Source organism: Phoca vitulina, unplaced genomic scaffold (genome assembly GCF_004348235.1).
Source record: "Phoca vitulina isolate PV1807 unplaced genomic scaffold, GSC_HSeal_1.0 scaffold45, whole genome shotgun sequence".
NCBI lineage: Eukaryota > Metazoa > Chordata > Mammalia > Carnivora > Phocidae > Phoca > Phoca vitulina.
In genome coordinates this window covers 2,877,890-2,892,414 of record NW_022589748.1, presented here as the reverse complement: position 1 = coordinate 2,892,414, position 14,525 = coordinate 2,877,890, and the positions used below count along the sequence as shown (strand labels likewise).

At 40.1% G+C, this 14,525-nt stretch overlaps 1 protein-coding gene across 1 annotated transcript in view; it reads left to right on the top strand.

Moving 5' to 3' along the window:
- Positions 1-14,525, top strand: part of BAZ1B (bromodomain adjacent to zinc finger domain 1B) — a 70,502-nt gene that overhangs the window by 30,507 nt on the left and 25,470 nt on the right. Inside the window, exons 7-9 of the mRNA XM_032430725.1 lie at positions 5,171-6,872; positions 10,656-10,794; positions 11,306-11,436. Coding sequence (XP_032286616.1) covers positions 5,171-6,872; positions 10,656-10,794; positions 11,306-11,436 — 1,972 coding nt within the window. The remainder of the gene's footprint in view (positions 1-5,170; positions 6,873-10,655; positions 10,795-11,305; positions 11,437-14,525) is intronic.

Sequence of the window (14,525 nt, the reverse complement as noted above, 5' to 3'; positions counted from 1 at the left end):
TTAAAAAAAAAAAAAAAAGAATTTAGAGTATCTCAGTCAGGACAGAATACAGGAAAGACACGGATAAGTAGACCATAAAACAGTGTTTTGGATTCTTTCCTCATCTAAAGGAAATTTTAAATAATGCATTGAGGATTCAAGTTGATCACATACGATCTGCCTTTCCCAAAGGCAATAGGTTTAAAATTTTTTTTTTCTCTCTTCATCTTCTCTTTGGTTTTCATAGAATTTCATGTTCTGCTAGGCTGCCAAGTGCAGCTGCTGTGGAGAGAGAGGAGACCTGGAGAAGACCTGGAGAAGAAGCAAGTTCTGAGCAGTAGTTTAAGGAAAGGACTGATGGGGATCCTAGGTGGGAGAGAAGGAAGTTATTTAGAGATTTGGAAGTTGGAGTGTTATCTGAATAGGGCCTGATGTGATGATGAGAGTGTCTTTGTGGTCTTGTAAACTCTAGAACATAAATTACTTGAATGTAATTACTCATTTTATGTTCTGTAATATCTAGCATAGGTGTAATAGGTATGTGGCTAGTGAATTCATCTCTTTAAGAAGTATCATTTGTTGAGAAAAATGCAACCGACAGTTGAGTTTAGGGATAATGACTTGGAATGATTTACAAGGAATTTGTGTGATAACTGTCATCTAAGGTGAAATCTGCCATCTTGGCTCATTGCCCTTTGGTAATACATTGCAGCTGTAGTGTTTTGTTACTTAGTCTATGGTGTTTGAACACTTATTTCAGGCTGGTATATCCTAGTAGGGAAGCTTTTGGATAGAGATGTAACAACTAAATACTACTTTTTTAAGACCTTTGGAATCCTGGCATAATTTGGACTGATTTAATAGGGTTTTTAATGCATTTTGAGAACATTTTATTTTGAAATAATTTCATACAGAAAAGTAGACAAATTACAATGAAGAATTTCTTCTGTACACCTTTGAGTGAATTCCTCAGATGTTAGCATTTACCACATTTGTTTTATTATTTTCTCTCTTTTCAAACACACAAATTATTTTTTTGAGCCACTGAGAATGCCCTTTCACTTGAATATGCTTCCTAAAGACAAGGGTATTTTCTTTTTCTTTTTTTTTTTTTTTTTAAGATTTTACTTATTTATTTGAGAGAGCGTGAGAGCATCGGAGGAGGGGCAGAAGGAGAGGGAGAGAATCTCAAGCAGACTCCGGGCAGAGCTCAGAGCCCATTGCAGGCCTCAGTCTCATGACCCTGAGATCATGACCTGAGCCGAAACCAAGAGTCGGATGCTTAGCTGCCTGAGCCACCCAGGCACCCCAAGGACAAGGATATTTTCTAATGTAACTACAGTACAGTTGGCAAAATCAGGAAGTTAGCATTGAAACACTAGTATTATCCGTAGTCCTTACACAAATTTTGAAAATTGTCCCAGTACTGCCCTTTAAGCCAAAAAAATACTGGTTTGGTTTTAGTAGGATCCAGTGTAGTATCATGTATTATACTTCCTTGTTTGTGACTTGTTAGGAGACTGATCTCTGATCTGGAGCCATCTCTCAGCTTTTGTCTTTCAAGAACCTTGACTTTTTTAAGAATACAAGCCAATCTTTTTTTTGTGTGATACTTCTCAATTGGTTATTTCCATATGATTGTTTTCAGGCTATGGATTTGGGGTAGAAATACCACAGGATTGATGTGTTCTTCTTAGTGAATCATATCAGAAGGCACATGATGTAATTTTGTCTCATTACTAGTGATGTTAATTAAATATTTTTAAAGATGTTTCTTATCTCTTCTAATGTTTCAACTAAGTGTTTATGGTTTAAATTTTTTCTTTAAATAATTTGCCTCTTGAATTTTATTTATGAGTTAGAGAAGCACTTTAAAAAATAAATTATGTTAACTTTAAGAGCACTTAAAACCTATTTTATGGCAACGTATTTTGCACATTGGCTGATAAAGACATCTGGAGATTGAGGCAAGCCCGCTGTGTGAAGGTTGCCGTGAAATGCTACCATGGCTCCTTGGGTGAATGAGAAGAGTGGAGTAAGAATCAGAATATAGATGGCCAAAGTTTTCCAATTCAGGGTTTTTACTGCTTACTGTTAAGTTATATTTAGCATCTGAATGAGCTGCTATAAATAAAGTTTTTTCATTTTTATCTTATTAGATTTCCTTATTCGTGGTGGTGGTTTGTTTCAGGTGACAGGGAACCAGGTATAGAATTGTAGTTGCTGAGTCATTCATAAATACTTCGTTCCTGTTTAGCATTTAGGAAGGGCCTTTGTCTAAAACCTACACACAATACTGCTATTTCGGTGTCCATTCTTTTCTCCCTCCCTGTGCACTACACTGGTAGATTACTTATGCTGAATGGGGGATAGGGGAGACCCTTAGCACATAAGTGGTTTTATACTTTTTCAGATCCCCCTGAGTCCAGCCATGCCGGCTCCCATTTGGCTGTGACTGCCCAGCATGCCCTATGCTGAGATGATCCAGTTACTGAAGGACTGCTCAAGCGGGGAGCTGGCCTGTTGGGAGGGGGTTGGGTGAGTTAATTTCTTTCATTTTTAAGAAAAAAAAAATTATATGGTGTGGTTTGGCAAAAAAACACACACCTTATAAATAAAAATAGGTTGCTGGACCCTCTTATGGCTAAGCCATCCCAGCTTTTCCTTACTTCATTTCTGCATAATATAATGCTTCTAAGTAGAAGAAATTTAAAGAACCTTACGAAAATTTGAGTGACTTTTAAATAGAAAAAGAATCGGTAAATTAAGAAGTGGCCCTTTTAATAGACCCTATTAAAAGATACCTTTTTAAAGTGGTAAAAATGAAACATAGTCTCACACTAGTCTCCTTTTTAGTGATAAATTTCATTTTAGAATGACTTTAAATATAGCCTGTTATCCTGAGCGTTAGAAGAAGTATCAACCTCTATACTCTGAAGATTTTCCAAGACTAGTTGAAGAGGATGGTTAACTTTTGGAAGGCACGTATTTGTCTTTGATTTCTGCCGGGGTAGCTTTGGGCCTTTCTTCTTTGATTTGTAGGGTGATCTCTGAAACACTGTTCTCTTTGGAGTATTGCTACCATTACTGTCCCATCAGGAGAGAGTCTCACATAAGTCATCTTTGCTTATTCATTTTAGCATTTTGAAATCTAGTTCTGGGGAAACAGAACTAGGAAATTCTGCTTCTGGAGAAAGTATCCCCCGAGTTATGGAGAGGTGCTGTTTATATTCCGTAAACTATGAAACCTCTTTGTCAGCCAATACTGAGGACGATAATTGGGGAGCAAAAACAGCCAGCTGGAGGAACAATAATCTGTAATTGCCTGTCGTCCTTAAAAGGCAGGTAGGCCTTTGAAGTTACAGACAGCCAGAAGGATGTTAGGTGTAGTCCGCCCATTTGTTGCAGACCAGATTTCTCCTACTCGGGCTGCCTCGGTTCTGTGAGTTGGTCTGATGATTATATCCGTAATGTTTAAATCTTATTGGACATTGCAGTACAACTTACTAAATTTTGCCATACCTGTTTGGTTATGCCCAACAGGAACGTAGGTGTTCCTCCATATCCACTTTGCGATTACTTTCGCCGTAGCACTTCCCTCACCTTTTTCAAGGGGCTCATGATTTCGTCTTCAGTAGTCTGTAGCTGCTTCCTTGCCTGCAGTGTCCTCTTGTGCTGACCTGCTGCTTCCATGTTGATTCTGTGAAGTTCATCCTTCCCACTCAGAAACCTCAAGTTAGGTTCAAGTCTCCAAGTGTCCTCTGTGCTTAGTTGCTTTTGGTAACAGAAATCACATCTTCTGGAGGTTATCTAGTCTCCCTCCTACTCACTTGAATTTTTGTGAAATTGGCTCTACTTTTTCACTGCTTGGTTAGTATTTCATTTAGTCTTTGGTTTAGCTTTTTTCTTTGTAATTACATTCTTGAAAGTTCCAAAATCAGCAGTTGGTTTTTTTTGTTTTTGTTTTTTAAACACACACTTCAACAGAAACAACGGTATTATGACAAGTTGACTGGGTTCTAGCCTGTTAACTAATTCTGTGTGAGGAGGACATGGTGGAGGTTTGAGGAGGCAGGAGATGTGTGTCCAGGGGAGAGGGAAGTGAATGGACTAAGGGACAATATCACGTCATTACTGGGTGGCATTCAGGATGCATTTGAGGTACCTGGTTCTGAATTTAGAGTGAGGTCACACACTGTCTTTGTATCTTCTATTCCAGTCATGGGTAAGCTGAACATGTTCAGGCCAGGGGTAGCTCGGTATAATAGAGCAGGAGAGACAAGGGAAGCATAGGTTTATGTAAGACTGATTATAACAACGGACTGGAATTTAATGCGGGTAAAAAGGACAAGGAAGTGAGCATGGGGAAAGTGTAGTTGAATTAATGGATGTAAGGTTCTGGCAGGATTAAAGGATTGTAGAGTTGGGCTACTAGAGGGAGTGAATTTGAAGGTTGTGAGGGACCATGAAAGAGAAGTGTATGAGATTGAGAATGTAGAGGGCTTACAGTTAATAATGTATTCATGGGGGAATGAATTCTTGATGTGTGGGGAGAGAACAAAGGGGAGTTTGAGGAGCCAGGGCCAGGGGCAGGAGGGCTCCGTGTTTGTGAGCAGTGGTTTGTTGTTGTTGTTGTTGTTGTATTTTTAATAAAATATGCTTCTGCATTTAGACAAAAAAACTTAAAGTAGTATACTTTCTACTTAAAAGCATATAATGCTCCCAGTTGGAACAGAGTTAAAGGCTTAGAAATCCAGAGTGGTTCTTGATTAACTCCTTAGATGTTGCCATTATCTAGATCAGGTATCTTCAGTCTGGGATCCGTGCGTGCCCTCTGAAATTGTATGCATGATTTTTGTGTGTTGCTTCTGGGGAAAGGGTTCACAGATTTCATTAAAGTGTTTAAGAATTGCTAGCACTGTATGGTAACAGAAAACTAGTTACATAGCAAAAATGTCTAATTTTAGAGTATAGATTTTTAAGTCTGGGTATCAAGAGAATTTTGTATTGATGTGGCCAAAACATTAGCTAACATTCATGTTTTTGTTTCTTCAGGGACATAGTGTCTGTGGACAGAAATGAATGTATAGCTTTACCTGGATAGCTGGGGAAGAGGGCCTGTATGATGCTTAAATATTGCTTCTTCAAATTAGTTTTTAAAATCAGTTTTGCTCTTGTTCTTAAATTCTAGTACATGACTCTCAACCCTTCTACTAAGAGGAAGAATACTGGATCCCCAGACAGGAAGCCCTCAAAAAAATCCAAGACAGACAACTCTTCTCTGAGTTCACCACTAAACCCCAAGTTATGGTGTCATGTACACTTGAAGAAATCCTTGAATGGCTCGCCACTCAAAGTGAAGAACTCCAAAAATTCCAAATCTCCAGAAGAACATTTGGAAGAAGTGATGAAGATGATGTCACCCAACAAGCTACATGCTAACTTTCACATTCCTAAGAAGGGCCCACCTGCCAAGAAATCGGGGAAGCACAGTGATAAACCTTTGAAAGCGAAGGGCAGAAGCAAAGGCATCCTTAATGGACAGAAATCTACAGGTAATTCCAAATCTCCCAAAAAGGGCTTGAAGACTCCTAAAACCAAAATGAAGCAGATGACTTTGTTGGATATGGCCAAAGGCACTCAGAAGATGACACGAGCCCCACGGAACTCTGGGGGTACAGCCAGGTCCTCTAGTAAACCCCACAAACATCTGCCTCCTGCTGCCCTACACCTTATAGCCTACTACAAAGAAAACAAAGACAGGGAGGACAAGAAGAGTGCCCTGTCCTGTGTTATCTCCAAAACAGCTCGTCTTCTCTCTAGTGAAGATAGAGCTCGTCTCCCAGAAGAGCTGCGAAGTATTGTTCAAAAACGCTTTGAGCTTCTAGAGCACAAAAAGCGGTGGGCCTCTATGTCTGAAGAGCAGCGCAAAGAATATTTGAAAAAGAAACGAGAGGAGCTGAAAGAAAAGTTGAAGGAGAAAGCCAAGGAACGGAGAGAGAAAGAAATGCTTGAGAAACTAGAAAAACAGAAGAGGTACGAGGACCAAGAGTTAACCGGCAAGAGCCTTCCAGCATTTAGATTGGTGGATACCCCTGAAGGGCTACCCAACACACTCTTTGGGGATGTGGCCATGGTGGTGGAGTTCTTGAGCTGTTACTCGGGGCTACTCTTACCAGATGCTCAGTATCCCATTACTGCTGTGTCTCTCATGGAAGCCTTGAGTGCAGAAAAAGGCGGCTTTTTATACCTGAATAGAGTGTTGGTCATCCTCTTACAGACCTTATTACAGGACGAAATAGCGGAAGACTATGGTGAATTGGGAATGAAGCTGTCAGAAATCCCGCTGACTCTCCATTCTGTTTCAGAGCTGGTGCGGCTCTGTTTGCGCAGATCTGACGTTCAGGAAGAAAGTGAGGGCTCCGACGCAGATGACAATAAAGATTCAGCACCATTTGAGGACAATGAGGTACAAGATGAGTTCCTAGAGAAGCTGGAGACCTCAGAGTTTTTTGAATTAACATCAGAAGAGAAGCTCCAGATCCTTACCGCACTCTGTCACCGCATCCTCATGACGTACTCTGTGCAGGACCACATGGAAACCAGACAGCAGATGTCTGCAGAGCTGTGGAAAGAACGGCTTGCTGTACTGAAGGAAGAGAATGATAAGAAGAGAGCAGAGAAACAAAAGAGGAAAGAAATGGAAGCCAGAAACAAGGAAAATGGAAAAGAGGAGAATGGGCTAGGCAAACCTGATAGGAAAAAAGAGGTGGTGAAGTTTGAGCCCCAGGTAGACCTGGGAGCCGAAGACATGATCAGTGCCGTGAAGAGCAGGCGGCTGCTCGCCATCCAGGCCAAAAAGGAGCGTGAAATCCAGGAGAGAGAGATGAAAGGTAAAACCTTGTGTTGAGAGCAGAAGGGAAAGCCTTTAGAAGATAGTAGAAGGAAGGAAATTGCCAAGGGAATGGTAGAGGCTCTATTTGTCTTAACTCTTCAGTTATTTCGGGTTGCGGTAGCCCAGACCCCGCGGGGTGTGTAATACTCCAATGGGAGTGTGCAGCCTGGCCTTCTGCAGCTAATGATGGTTTGACTTGGATTAATGTGATGGTGGCATCTTCTCTGGATTTAGTGAAGGACCAAAATCACAAATAGACATAGTGGAAAGAATATAGGACTTGGGAATTGCTGGGCTGGTTTTAAACCCTACCTCTGACTTAGCTGTAATCTTTGGGCAAGTTACTTATCTATGCCTCAGTGTCCTTCTGTGCTCATTAAGATTGTTGTAACACTTAAATGACAAGGTATTTGAAGCCCTCAGCACAGTTGCCAACTCAGATATTAATATTTCCCTTATTATGATGTAAGAATGTAAAAATTTGGGGCTTTGATAGCACCATCAAATCTGAACTTTTTTTTAAAAAGATTTATTTATTTGAGAAAGAGAGTGTGTAGAGGGAGGGGCAGAGGGAAAGGGAGGGAGAAATTCAGACTCCGTGCTGAGCGCAGAGCCCGTTGTGGGGCTTGATCTCACAACCCTGAGATCACGACCAGAGCCAAAACCAAGAGTTGGATGCTTGAGTAACTCTGCCACCCAGGCACCCCAGAACTGATCATTTTTAATTTTTATTTATTTTTTTAAGATTTTATTTATTTATTTGACAGAGAGAGGGAACACAAGCAGGGGGAGTGGGAGAGGGAGAAGCAGACTCCCCACTGAGCAAGCATCCCGATGCGGGGCTTGATCCCAGGACCCCGGGATCATGACTTGAGCCGAAGGCAGATGCTTAACGACTGAGCCACCCAGCCGCCCCTCTGAACATTTTTTAAACAGCTTTATTAAATAGTTCACATACCATACAACTTGTCTGTCTATAACATAACTCATTGTTTTTAATATACTCACAGATAATGTGCAACTTTCATCACGATTTTAGAATACATCTTCTCAAAAACAAACCCTCTATATTCTTTAGCTATCCAGATTTGCTTGTTCTGACATATCATATAAATGGAATCATATAATAAATGCGTGGTCTTTTGTGTCTGGCTTCTTTCACTAAGCATAATGTTTTCAGGGTTCATTCATGTTGTAGCATGTGTCCAGTACCTCATTTCCTTTTATGCCTGAATACCACTCAAGGGTTCTGCTTTGCTGTCCCTCATTCTATATTTGTATCTCCTTTCATGAATCATGAGAACCCTAGCACCCACCAATACCAGTATTTACTTATTTGATGAGTCTTACAATATACACAAACTTAGTTTCAGAGTCGCTGTTACCCACCGTAAACTTGCTAAGTTTATTGGGGTTTTTTGGTCTTTAAACTATTTTGGTCACTGCTATAGTTTCCAACCATATCAACATTTCCAGCTTATAAAGTGAAGATGGTAAAAACCATTTTTTTGTCAAAGTTGGATCCTAGATACCTAGAAATAACTTTAGTAGTTCTTTCATGAATATATAATAATTTCTTTTAAAACAGATTCTAGTTTATACTACCTAAGGCCATTGAAATGTCTTCACATAGATACATATACATACTTTTCAGTTTTAAAGACCATATATTGCATTCCAAGTAAAATAGCATGTAGATTAACTTTGTGTATATATCACACTGCAGCTGTGTTTTACCTGAAATGTAATGACTTCTTGAGTTTCTGAAGTGTTCCTCTGTGTGTTATATTTATCTCAACATAGGACAAAGGAAAGGCAATGTTGATACTCTTACTGATACAGAGAAATAAGGGAGAAAGAATGTTAATATTTTGCCAAGGTTAGTTCAGCTTGTTCAGTATGTAGTTCAGTGCTGTAACCTCCAGAGCCAAGTTTGGTTTTCTTTTGATGACTTGCCCTAGGTGGTTTTTTTGTTTGTGGCCATAAGAGAAAGAACATTTCCTTGATTGTGATTTGGCCATTACTGTTTGTGTTGTTTAGCTTTGTACTAATTTCTGCTGTAATCACTGTTGCAAACATACAGTTCCATTCAGGAGAGTGAACTTTGTTAAAGGTAGCGAGTATCATGTTGGTTTTAAATAAATGAGATTTGTCTTAATTTTTTAAAGTAGCATATTTAGACTGATGTATTTTCCAGATTCTCACCATAATGTAGATGTTCTCATCAGATCAGTGTTACACATTCTGGCATTGTAAATAGTAGTGCTGTGTTTTAAAATTTGTTACAGTTATAGAAAAAGTTAAAAGGCAAGATTACTGGGCTGTTCTTGTTGAGAGAAATTTCTGTCTGGATGAAATACACCCTATATAATGAATGATCAGAAGTAAGTTGATAAAAACTTTTTTTTTTTAAGATTTTATTTATTTTAGATCGCACAAGCATGGGCAGGGAGAGGGAGAGGGAGACAGAGAATCTCAAGCACAGGGAATCAACACAGGGCTCCATCCCACGACCCTGGGATCATGAACTGAGCTGAAACCAAGAGTCAGATGCTTAACCGACTGAGCCACCCAGGCGCCCCCAAACTTTTTTTTCATCATTAACAGTAGTAACTTGCTGAATAACTCCCCAAATGGTATTCAGTATGCAGTGATTGCTCTTATGCACAAGTGCTTGCCTGCCTTTGCCCTCTCATGTCTTTTTTTCTTGTCACCAAGGGTGAATTACAATCAAATTCCTCAGGACTGAAATAGGTTTTATTTTGAAATAGCTATTCTGGTTTTATTCATTCTGATCATTTTGAGGATCAATTAATTCCATTTAAGAACTGTTTTATTTTTTTATTTTATTGTTTTTAAAAGACTTTATTTGAGAGCAGAGCGAGAGCACGAGCGGGGTGGTTGCGGGGGAAAGGGAGAAGCAGACTCCTTGCTGAGCAGGGAGTCTGATACAGGCCAATCCCAGGGCCCCGGGATCATGACCTGAGCCAAAGGCAGATGCTCAACTGACTGAGCCACCCAGGTCTCCCTTAAGGACTGTTTTATTGTTCCATTTTAAACTATTAATAAAACTAATATAATTATTAAAATCAATAACTTAAATTTTGGAGAGAAAAGAATTTTCATTGAGTTGATAGCTGCGGCATGACCAGAATTCAAAGGACATAGGAGAACCAGATAGAAATTGCTGCCTTGGGCGCCTGGGTGGCTCAGTTGGTTAAGTGACTGCCTTCGGCTCAGGTCATGATCCTGGAGTCCCTGGATCGAGTCCCGCATCGGGCTCCCTGCTCGGCAGGGAGTCTGCTTCTCCCTCTGACCCTCCCCCCTCTCATGTGCTCTCTCTCATTCTCTCTCTCTCAAATAAATAAATAAAATCTTTAAAAAAAAAAAAAAGGCTGCCTTACAGGGGCCCCTGGGTGGCTCAGTTGGTTGAGCAGCTGGCTCTTGGTTTCGGCTCAGGTCGTGATCCTCAGGGTATGATTTCATGGTCATGAGATTGAGCCCCGCATTGGGCTCTGCGCTGAGCACAGACTCTGCTTCAGATTCTCTTTCTCCCCAAGGCCTTCTCCCTCCAGCTCATGCTCGCTCTCTCAAATCCGTAAAAAAAAAGAGAGAAATTGCTGCCTTACCGCATGTCATTTCTTACAACAGATCAGAATTAGGAGAAGGAAACTAAGATTTGATGGAAGTCTCTTTTATACTTTCTATTCCATATTTTATTTAACTTGTAAGAATAGAATTTATTAGAAAAAATCTAGTTGATTCTTTGGATCTTTACCAGTGAAACTAGAACGCGAAGCTGAAGAAGAACGAATACGAAAGCACAAAGCAGCTGCTGAGAAGGCTTTCCAGGAAGGAATTGCCAAGGCCAAGCTAGTCATGCGTAGGACTCCTATTGGTACAGATCGAAACCATAACAGGTACGTTATTAGACTTAATTTTTGTCATCTTTTAGGGTTATTGTATTGTTCCTAGTTATGAAACTCTCTAAAGTACTTAGAATAGACAAGCTATTCTGTGTATGGATTTTGGAAACCATTGCTCATCACACATTTATCGAATGTTTTCTGTGCTACATGCTAGAGTTACAAAGTTAAATAAGACACAACCCTGTTCTTGAAGATACCACAGTTATGAAGCCTATATTATGATAGGTGAAATGCAATCCAAATAGAGGTCATTAGAAATGGTAATATATTTTACATGTGTACATTGTGTGGAACCTAAAGTAGAGAAATATTAGAAGTTATAAAAATTACAGATATGAAGCGAATCTCAAATTTCAAAAATATTGGTATCCTGGGCCTTACTTTATCATTTGTATCAGTCTGAACGTTCAGTGATACTCTGTAATCATCCCCCCCAACAATAAAATCATCCCATGCTCATGATCTTGTCATTATTTTATTAATATATGGTTGTGATTTATAGGTACTGGCTCTTCTCAGATGAAGTTCCAGGATTGTTCATTGAAAAAGGCTGGGTACATGACAGCATCGACTATCGATTCAATCACCGCAAAGACCGTGCAGACTCTCCTGATGAGGATTACTGTCCCCGTAGTATGTATATCTGTCAGTTCTTTCACTCTCCTTGAGTAGGATCATTATTAAGGACTGTCTTTCCTTAGTCACTTTTTCCATTTGCAAAGTTTCTTTATTGTCTCCTTAGGTAGATGTATTTGAGGGGGGTGGGAGGATGTGAAATGCATTGAAGAGGGAAGGAAACTAACATTTGATTATCAGCTTTGTTCCAAATGTAGTGTGAAAAGATAAAGAGCTTGAATATTAGGGTATTTGGGTATTAGATTTTTTGTTTAAAGATTTTATGTATTTGTTTGAGAGAGAGAGTGAGAGAGAGCAGGAGTAGGGGGAGAGAAGCAGCAGGCTCCTGGCTGAGCAGGGAGGTCCGATGTGGGGCTCGATCCTAGGACCCTGAGATCATGACCTGAGCCAAAGGCAGATGCTTAACCATCTGAGCCACCCAGGTGCCCCTGGGTATTAGATTTTATATGAGTAGTCTTCAAACTTTGTTTCTTGGAAGTCTCTCTGTCGGTACCTTAATGGTTGGAATTGAGGTAAAGGGCTAAGAAGACAGTTACACATCTTTTTCCTCCACTTTCAGAATTTATTTATTCAGTATGTACGGAGCATCTCATGTGTGCTAACCAGTTTTTCATGTTTTGTGATACAAGATAGAAAACAAGACAGATAAGGTCCTGAATGTCATTTAACTAAAATTCTGGTGAGGGGGAAATATAGCAAATAACTAGCTAAAAATAAATGACCGAGAAAGGGTCATAAAGGGGCTCTGATGTTCTTTTTCTTGGCCTGGGTTCTGGTTACATGGGTGTGTTTGATTTGTAAAATAAATACACAATTATACTTTTATAAATGTGTATATATATATTTTCTTGAGGGATATATATACATTGAACATTGTGTGTAACATTTGCAACATTTGTATGTGTAATATTTCAAGAAAGAAATGACAAAAATTTTTAATTAAAAAAAAAAAACAAATGGTCAGGTTAGGTCAGGTTTCCTCAACCTCAGCATTATTGACATTTTGGGTCAGATCATTCTTTTTTTTTTTTTTTCTTTTTAAGTCAATAAATTTTTATTTAAGGAATTTTACATGTGATTCCTTCTGCTGCTAATCACCGTAGTTCCTCCAAAGTCAGAATCATAATCTTCAAAATAGCCCTTTTAAAAAGAACTTGTTCAATCCACAGTTGTCACTGTCAGTCCAGAGTTCTTTCGGTTGGGCTTCTTCGATCTCCACTTGAATATGGACATACTTCAAAAACTCCCCCCCTGTAATCTTTGGGATCCAATGCCTTTACTTCAGGGCCCTGTTAGGGTCTGAGCCTGGATCTGCCTGGTTCTCAATGTGAATGAGTTCAAATCCTATTCACCCCTAAACCATCACACCCTAGAATTGTACAGATTGTTGGCCAATGCCTGAGATTTAAAAAAATTTGACTATTAGGTCTTTCACAGAGTTTTAGCAGTTAAATGTCTTATAGTTCTTTCCCACAGATCTAACACATAGTTCTGTGAATAAAGGAAACCACACATATACTCTATGAGGCGTTTCCAACTATGTAGGTCTACAGTCTTTTTTTTTTTTTTTTTTTAAGGGTTGGGGAAGGGTAGAGGGGGAGAGAGAATCACAAGCAGGCTCTACACCCAGTGCGGAACCCGACGCAGGGCTCAATCCCACGATTCTTGGATCATGACTTGAGCCAAAATCAGGAGTTGGACGCTTAAGTGACTAAGCCACCCAGGCACCCCAAGATAATTCTTTATAGTTGGGGATTGTCCTGTGCATTGCTGGATATTTAGCAGCATCCCTGGCCTCAACGGACTAGATGCTAATAGTGATAACCAAATGTGTCTCCGGACATTGCCACATGTCCCCTGGGAGGCAGCCTGGCTCCCTATGGAGAACCACTGGGTTAAATGATCTGCAAGCTTCTAGTGGTACTTTTTTTTTTTTTTTAAGATTTTATTTATTTATTTGACAGACACAGTGAGAGGGAACACAAGCAGGGGGAATGGGAGAGGGAGAAGCAGGCTTCCCGCTGAGCAGGGAGCCTGATGCGGGGCTCAGTCCCAGGACCCTGGGATCATGACCTGAGCTGAAGGCAGACGCTTAACTGACTGAGCCACCGCGGTGCCCCGTAGCTCTGCTTTCTGTGACCTAATGAAAATTGCTTCTCAAATATTAGATCATTATGTTTCTTTAAGAAATTTTTTAAAAGCAGTTTTCCTTCTTTTTTTTTTTTTTTAAGATTTTATTTATTTGACAGAGACACACACAGTGAGAGAGGGAACACAAGCAGGGGGAATGGGAGAGGGAGAAGCAGGTTTCCCACGGAGCAGGGAGCCCGATGTGGGGCTCATTCCCAGGACCCTGGGATCATGACCTGAGCCGAAGGCAGACGCTTAACGACTGAGCCACCCAGGCACCCCAGTTTTCCTTCATTTTAAAGAAACTCCTAACCCAAACTTAAAACTCACAAAATTGTTAAATAAGGAAATTAATATGTAGCCCGAAGTTTCACAATTAAGGCCTTTTCTTTTCTTTTCTTTTTTTTAAAGATTTTACTTATTTATTTGGCAGAGAGAGACACAGCAAGAGAGGGAACACAAGCAGGGGGAGTGGGAGAGGGAGAAGCAGGCAGGTGCCCAACGACTAAGCCACCCAGGCGCCTGAAGGCCTTTTCAAACTATGTTAATAATATTAAGTGTTAGATTGTAGCACTTTAGTAGAAAAATCTAGTTTTGGTAGACTTTGTAAATACCCACATGAGGACAGTTATGTTTGAGAGCAGTAAATGTACGGTCAGGATCTTTAGACCTGGGGGAGAGTTTCCAGCAGGAGGAGAGACTTGATTTTATGATGTTTTTCAGAAGCTTAATGGGTGTCCTTAGAAATTAGGTCTCCATAGTTCTAGCTCCCAAGAGAAAATGGGCATTCCATCCCTTCACTTCTAGTGCATCCTGGTGGGTATTGTTACTTCATGTTCTCTCATTCCAGCATGGCAGGGTCTCTTTAAAATCACCTGACTCAGAAGACTAATAGGGTGATGTGTTTGTAGTGCAGGGCAAGTGCGACAGGTTAAAGGGGAGAGAATGGGAGCAGG